Source organism: Taurulus bubalis, assembly GCF_910589615.1.
Source record: "Taurulus bubalis genome assembly, chromosome: 6".
Taxonomy (NCBI): Eukaryota; Metazoa; Chordata; class Actinopteri; order Perciformes; family Cottidae; genus Taurulus; species Taurulus bubalis.
Genome location: NC_136594.1, coordinates 23,962,571 through 23,970,910, shown reverse-complemented (window position 1 = coordinate 23,970,910; position 8,340 = coordinate 23,962,571). Strand labels below are relative to the sequence as shown.

The 8,340-nt window shown below is 45.3% G+C and overlaps 1 protein-coding gene across 1 annotated transcript in view; it reads right to left on the bottom strand.

Moving 5' to 3' along the window:
* The window catches only part of pax5 (paired box 5), a gene marked incomplete at both ends in the record, with an annotated part of 47,198 nt that extends 40,300 nt beyond the window's left edge, over positions 1-6,898 (bottom strand). The window contains one exon of the mRNA XM_079219726.1: positions 6,853-6,898. Coding sequence (XP_079075852.1) covers positions 6,853-6,898 — 46 coding nt within the window. The remainder of the gene's footprint in view (positions 1-6,852) is intronic.
* Positions 6,899-8,340: the final 1,442 nt, after the last annotated feature.

Here is an 8,340-nt window from a genome sequence, read left to right as displayed (position 1 = left end):
GCTGCAGAGGCCCCGGTGCGATGCAAAGGGGGTCTTTAAAAAAAACGCCACCCGGACGGCCCGTTAGAGTCGGCCACCTCACTGGCGCACCGTGACCTCCAGGAAACGGAAAGCTACCGGTTCCCTTCAGAGAGCGGGCTTTTATTTTCTTAAATAATTAAAACAAAAAAGTAATTGTGTACTCTGACTCCCACTAATATACATATATATGTATATATATACATATATATGTGGATATATATAAAGATATTTTAAAATAAAATATATAGAAAATTGGAGTTTTTTTCAGGTGGAAGGGAGAGAAGAAATGGCGTCAAAACAGTGAATCAGAGACGGGCTCCCTCCCCATGGGGACGGGACGCACCGGGTCTCTTCTGGCGTCTCCAACAACCAGAGGAGGGAAATGACCGCGATGGAGCTCATTCCCTCAGCCGCTCGTCCGCAGCGGGTCCCTCAGCCCGAGGGGGGTAACGGATTCAAACTTTTCCCCAAAATGTTTTAAATAAAATAAAATATGGAGAGCAAACAAAGTAACCTCCCTCCCTTTTCTCTTCTTCTCGCTCCGCTGGCCGTGACCCCTGAACTCCGACTTAGCCGAGGAAGAGGAGGAGGAGGAGGAGGAGGAGGAGGAGGAGGAGGGGGGGAGCTGAACTTTCTCCTTTAAGTCTATTACAATATTTAAAAAGAAAAAAACCCAGTTTGAAAAAATAAAAATATATTCTTTACAAATCCACGGTTATTTTTCTTCCGGCGCGTTTAGTTTTCTTCTGGTCAGAAAAGGTCCTCGGCGGGTCTCTTTCACATGAGCGCGTGGTAATCTCCCATCAATAACGCGCGTGAGAGCGGATGACTGCTCACATCTTGAAGTCTCATATCCACCGGGGCAAATAGAAAAAGAAGTAGAAGAAGACACACACAAAAAGGCACCCAAAAAAAAAGGAAAAGAAATAAAATACAGGAAAAAAATTGCACAGCGGGGGAAAGAAAAAATAATAAATTAACTCTCTGGTTTGAGGAAAAAGCTGCTGAGTTGTTATCCTGTGAGTGAGAACGAAAGGCAGCTCTGGCTCTCTCTGTTATCTCTCCCCCTCTTCTCTCTCTCTCCCCTCTCTCTCTCTCTCCCTCCCTCCCTCTCTTTCTCCCTCTCTATCTCCCCCTATCTTTCTCTCTTTCTCTCTCTCCGTGTTGACCGGGACTCGCGGCACAACCGTGTTGGACTCCCGCTTCCTTCTGTGACTTTTTCGCGTTTCTTCGCGTTGGAAAAAGAAAAACAGCCCAAATTCAAAAGCTGTAGTGTTTTTCCGCGCTCGCGCCAGAAACAGCCCACCAGCCCTCCCAAATAAAAAAAGCCCGTCCAGAATGTCGGTGTGTAAATATGTACATAAACAGTACGGAGAGGAAGAAGAAGAAAAAAGCTGCTGGCGCTGCGGGCGTCCAACGGTGGGCAGCACGCCGCGTTTCAGGACCTGCTCTCGTGCGGACAGCGCCCGCGCTCCCAAACCCCTGGAACCCTAACCCGCGCGAGCCGGCCCAGCTGCCTGTCACTCACAGCGGCGCCAGCCAATCGCGACGCGAGCGCTGCCCCTCCTTTCCACCCCGCCCACCCACCATCCACGTCACCGCGAGCCCAAGCGGTAGGAGCGCGCGGGGAGAAGCGCGCCGATTGGCTGCTGCGAATCCCGCGAGCCAATGACGCCGCCAGCGTGCACTGTCCGTGCGCCAATGGGGAGGCGTAGGCAAAGCGACGCAGGAGGCTCGGGGAGTAAATGATCATATGTTTAATTTCAATTAACGAAGTGGAAGAAAAAAAAAGAAAAAAAAACTAAACGCCTTTATACCCATTTTCGCTCAATTTATTCATGTCAATATTAAATGGCTAATTAATTGAGTATTACTAAAAAAAATGAGGCTTAGTTGCAGCAAGGCTTTATAAAAGAAGGGGAATGCTAAAACAGGAATCATTCCTCTTTCTATGTTACATGGAGGGGAAACATGTAGAGGCAGGTTTTAAAGGGACACAGCATTATAGGGACATTTCAGCTTCCTGTTCTTTCCCCCGTTATATGTGCAGGCCCGCAGAGCTGCCAAGTGTTGTAGAAAGAAAAGAAACAACAACACCCCTCCTTCAAGACAATGCTATCAAGCTTTAGCTCGGGGAGCATCGAGAGACAAACACATGAAACATGTATTCCAACTCATTACCTATAATTGATTGCGGATCTCGGACGGATTTTCTAATGAAATGCAATTGGTGAGCTCCGCATATATACACTCCAAACTGAGAGAGGGAGAGAGAGAGGGAGAGGGAGAGAGAGAGAGAGAGATTCATTACGTGTTAGTCCCACCTGATTTGAGAGGGCATATCTCAGTCTCGCCCCTGTAATATTAAACACACAAATAGCCTAAAGCATGAGCCAAATTAAAAAAAGGAGAAAGTGTTATTTCTCCCTTCTTTCCATGTTTCTCGACATTTAATCATTTCAGGTCCTCGGTGTTTGCACTGCAGGCCCGCGAGTCCATCCGATTAGACCCATTAGAGCTCTGCACAGAAGTATAATCACGCGTGTGCAATAACACTATACCATAAAGACAAAGCTATGATATCCTTTATGAAGGCTGCTGCTTGAAGTGCCTCGCCAGTGAGCAACAACAATAACTCATAGTTTGCAGCGTTGCCCTCCCGGGGACCTACATGTTTGATGTACCTCAAGGCGATGCTGCTGAAAAGGTCAACGTGTGATGTTACCGAGCCTATTTCATTTATGATTTTTGTGTTTGTTGATTTCTTGTGCTTTGAATTATCGGTTTTTCGTTTTCCATAACATGCAACTTCAACCCCTGGAAAACTGGTTTGTCCTCATTATAAAACAAATACATGCATTCCTCTTCTTCTTCTTGTATTATATATATATATATATATATATATATATATATATATATATATATATATATATATATATATATTACTGTCGTTATTGTTTTCTGTTTTAAAATCATATAGCCAGAAAGTGAGAGTTTATTTTGATTTGTTGTGCTTCAGTGGAGCAGCCGAACCACGAGGGGGCGTTCAACCTTGGGGAAACGTGCCCGAGCGCGTGCACGCAGATACATGTACAAAAAAAGACACGAGGGAACTTTTACAGGGAATTTAAAGAGTCTTCAAAGCAGTCCAGGAACGGTCACCTAAACGGACCCCCCCCCCCCCCCCCCCCCCACCCCCACACACACCAAAAAAAAAGTAAAGCACGCGCAGGCCCGCGCGGGATCACCGTATCTGACGTATGATTGTGATCCGTAAATAAACCAATCTGCTTCTCAAACCCAGGATATGGCTTCATATCTCTTCCACGTCCTTTATAATCCCGCAGACGGTAAAGTGCTAATCCTCATTCATATTTCACATCTCTTTACCCAGTTGTGATTTCAGGGACTTCAAATCTGACAGACAGCAAGTTGAGTCTCTTTTTTTTTGTACAAATGTTGTTTTAAAGACATTAAAAAAAACACAACACAAGAGCAGAATATAGTGCAAATATTGAAATATGACATTTGGAGTTGGATCATGCACCAGAGACCAGAGACCTCACTATGTAGGCCCCAAACCAAGGAGAGGAGCCAAAAGCAGAACATGCTTTGAGAAAAAATAGAAATCTGTTGACTCTATTTTCTTTTTTTACATATCTATAAATATATGAAATTTACAATATACATATGTATATGTTTACAGTTTACATTCTTCGATTTTGTATTCTTTCCTTTTCCTTGTTGCATTGATTGCAGTATTTGGCTCCGGGTGTCTCCATGGGACACAAACGCACAATATCTCAAATATAAATATATCGCGTGTTTTAATTCTTATTTTTTTTCTCCCCCGTTTTGCATGTTGCTCCTTCTCCCTCCGCGGCCTGTGTGTTTTTATTTTATTTATTTATTGTGATACAGACACGAGCGCCTTCCTCCCCACACAAGAAGCAACGCGAGCTCTTGTCTCCTCCGATTTGCAAATTAAATACATAAGCAATTAAAAACAACAACAACAACAACAACTAAAAAAAAAAGAATCCAAACACAATCAATCATGTATACAAATTGTTGTCGCTTTAGGGTTGGAAATTTGAGGAAAAAAAAACTTTCATCAGGGTAGGAAGACTTTAATCCGGGGGTCCAAAGACATTACCATATTTCATTACCTCTCAGTGTTGGGGAGGAAGGGAGATACTTTTTTTAAACATTAGTAAGAATGCGGTTGAGTTGCGATAATCATTTGGAGGCAAATTGGAGACAACGTTGTTGTTTAAATGCTCCCCTCTTTCTCCCCCTTGCCTTCCCTCCATCCTCCACGAAAGCTGCGGCTGTTTTTCTTTGCTTCTTCCCTTTTTCTTTTTTATTTCCCCCCTCTTCTTTTTTTTTACGCCCGAGCGTCGAAACGAAAAAGCAATGAAAAATTAATAGCGCATGTTAACTCCACCAGCTCGTTTATTACACGCCGGCTGACTGTAAACATAATGAGAAAGCTCCCGTATCTCTTCTTAAGTTTTCATTGGCTTAGAAAAAAACATATTTTTTAAATATATATCTATGTAGATATATATTTAATTAAAAAAAAGAGTCTTCTCTGATAAATAAAATATATGGAGTAGAGAGAGTGAACCTGGACTTCCCGAGGTGGAGCTCTCTCTCTCTCCACTCACAGGCCTGTCCAGACGGACCTGCTGGTTAGCGTGTGTCTCCATGGTAATGCAAGTACAAGGCCAAACATCACACCTCGCCCTGCATGTAGGGCACTTGAGGTCAAAGCGGAAGCAGGCTGTAGCCATGTGAGGTCATCTCATCTCTCTCTGTCTCCCCTCCCTCCAGTCTACTGGCCCCTCTGTCCTCCATCTCTCTCTCTCTCTCTCTTTCTGACTCTCTCTCTCTCTCTTTCTCTCTCTCGCAGCTTTTCTTGGGGTTTCTGCAACACCAGAAAGCTAATTTGGCCCGAACCTCTCACATACTGTGATGTCAGTTTGGTAACGACTTGAATCATTATTGCACGTGAAGAAAAACACACAAAACACACATCATGTGTGAAGCCTAAATAGAGAGGAAGTCTGAGGAATCAAATGGTGTTGTTGTAATGGAGAAGAGGGATATGTTATCTTATGTTTATCAAAATCATAAAAGCTCAAAGGTCTACCTCCCTCCCTCTATTTTTTTCTCGTTAGTAAAATAATAATTCAACGTCATCCACTGGCCTGTAGCCGCCAGACTTGGGCTGAAATGGCGGAACCCGCTTATTGGGGGGGAAAGCCGGCGCTTTTACGCACGGCCAACCTACAGGGCGGGAGGAGAGGCGGGTCTCGTCAGATCCACGTTCGCTCTCTCCTTTGTACCCAGAGCACGTATCTCTTAAAGTGAGAGGAAATGGAGAGGCCGTAGGTATGGGCCCCGGGCCCTAAAGACTCCACACGCCAGCGCGGGGAGGGCCTCCTTTAAACTCTGATTTCCTCAGCGGTTAAAAGGTTATTATCCAATTGCTACAAACCCCATTGCTTTCACCGTTTACCAGGGGGCAAGGCCCACTCCACAAAAGGACTGCAAAAAGAGGGCATTATTTGTCTTACAGACCATGGGACATTATTTGATGACAAATTCCCACAGAAGGCCGGGCGCGAGCTCGTTTATTTCCATTATGGGAGAACGCACTTTTTATGTCGCTCCATTGTGAGAAAGAGCAACAGCACCAAATGCAGCCTGGACCTCAACTAACAGTGTTGCGTCATTCTAACAGGCAACCAAGAGCATCACAAAAGCACTTTCTTTTCTTCCCTTTTCCCCCTTCTGGAGTAACAGGAACAGCCCTTTGAGAGAGGATCACCTGCCCGCCGGTTCCTAATGACAAACGACGTTTTATCAATGCAGACGCAGCGGGCAGCGATATGAAATCATGTGCTATCCGTTGGGTGCCATAACGAGGTCGATGGCCGGATCCATCGCTGTACCAGAGCCCCGCTGTTTTATGAATAGGCCGATGCGAGATGGACCTGTTGAATAGAGTAAGGAAAGGGCCACGCTCTGGACTCAACCGGCCCGCAGCTTCCAACTGAAGGTCCACAGAACACGAACGAGACACGACGAGCTTTTAAATCCTCAAATGGTCACAGTTCTTATCAACACACATTTGATTAAAATAAATAAAACTGCCCTGGAATATGTAAACACATGTGTGCGTAAGTGTCCCTGCTTGGCCGTGACAAACTAACACGCACACGCGCACACTCACACACACACACACACACACAGCAAAAATCCACAGTGCTTTGTATAAGGGCCAGTCAAGGTATCAGTGTGCCTCTCTCAGGTGACGTGCACAGACCAACACGTGGATGAGACCCAGGACGTGGTGCCAACCCAAAAACAACAAGTTCAACCACTTTAGTTTTACCAGTTAAAGTGCCAACACAAATTTAAATAGATCATTATAATATGATAATAATAATGACTAAATAAAGCTATTGCTTGTATCAAAATCACATTTAGCACAACAAGAAATACTAAACTAAAAAAAGTCTTCAGACTACACAAAAGTTGCCAGTAAATCATCGTGACTCCAAAAAGTGTCGGCTTTTTTTCCCCCATTTCATTTGCCATGCAGGACTACTTCGGAACACTTTGAAATACTTCAAACAAGTCAGGACACCGCGAAAAAGTTTCAAGAACTTCCAAAACTTCTATTTGAAAGTTTTGCATTAGCAAAAGAAAAAGAAAGAAAAACACACCACCTAACAAAACGTGATTTACTTTTTTTGTTTTACGTTAGAAAATATGAGTTCAACTCTTCATGCAAAGTGAAATGAGCCGGTGCGACCCTACCTGCTCTCCCCAGCCGCAGTGCAGGACTCTCGGGCCCCTGGTCCATGTTGCCCGGTTAGAATAGGGGGAGGCGATGACAGGAGGGAAAACAGAAAAAAAGGAAAAGAACAAAAACTTTTTTCCCACTGTCTCCCTTTCTTCCTCTCTCTCTCTCTCTCTCTCTCTCTCCCCCCCCCCCCCCCCCCCTCTCTCTCTCTCTCTCTCTCACACACACACACTCCCCGCCCCCCTCTCTCTGGCACTGTTGTCTTATCTCCCTCCCTCCCTCTCTTTCTCTTAGTTCTTTTGGAGGCAAGTTGTAGGTTGAAATAATTCGACCCTTCCGCTCCCTCTCGCACTCCCTGCAAGGGCTCAGTCAGCTGCAACTAAACGCTTTAGGTGGAAAAAAAGGGCTTCGGGCAGGGGGGAGGGAGGGGGGGGGGGGCGTGAAATGATCACCGAGTAAAAGAGCCGCTCTCTCAATGTGCGCTCATGTCCCCCGCACGAGCTTGCACACAAACACGTTCACGTACACACACACATAGAACACTCCCTCTTCCCCTTTGCTGGCATCTGTTACCAAGTTCCACTTTACTAAACTTTCCCGCCCCCGCTCTCCCCCTCTTTTTTTAATATATTTTATTTTAGATTCATTTCCTCTGGGACGTAAGATATAGAAGGCAGATACCATTGCATGTTGCGCGTAATGCCAGTGCAGGCGCTTAGCTCACGAGCAAAAAGTTGATGCATCAGTGTACTTATGTCAAGTGTGCTTTCAGCAACTTCCCCAAAAAAGAGCGCTCACCAGAGTTTTCTCCAAACTCTTCTCCGGTTAGTTCACCTGTTGCGCAGGGCACGGTGCTCTTTACGCATTACGCACGGGCCGGAAGGAGCCGCGGATCAGGTGCCATGATGCTCCTTCCAACTTTCACCGCTCTGCTGTTGGGGGAGTGTCGTCCTCTCCCCCCTCCTGCACGCGCACACACGCAACAAAAACCCGGATAGTTCGGATCCCCGGCTCTTGTTCCAACACCTGTGGTGAGCTCATAACATTTCATTTAAATATTCATTTGCCAACTGAAAATGTCCACTCATACTGATTCCGGCCGTTTTGTTCTACTTCCCATCGAGAACTCTCTTCTCTGGCGGAACAATGACAGTCAGGTTGGACCGCCTGCAACAGTGAGTGAGTATGACAACAAGACGGGTAAGCCTAAAAATAATTATAATAATTACAATAATAAATAATAATTATATCACTTATCCCTATAGAAAGGTGACAAAAGCATGCGGATGTGTGAATGTTTGAGAGAAAAGCTACAAAATAATAAAGGAAGTAGTCTCGTCGTCGGGACGGACATTTTAATGAGTGCGTCCAGCTGTGCGTTTCAAGAGCGTGACCCGGAAGTGAGAGGCCTCTGTCAGATAAGACGCCCCCAAAAAACACATTCAGCGCCACAAGATGCTAGCACGGACCAGGTGGAAGTATGTGACGAAGGACAACTGTCT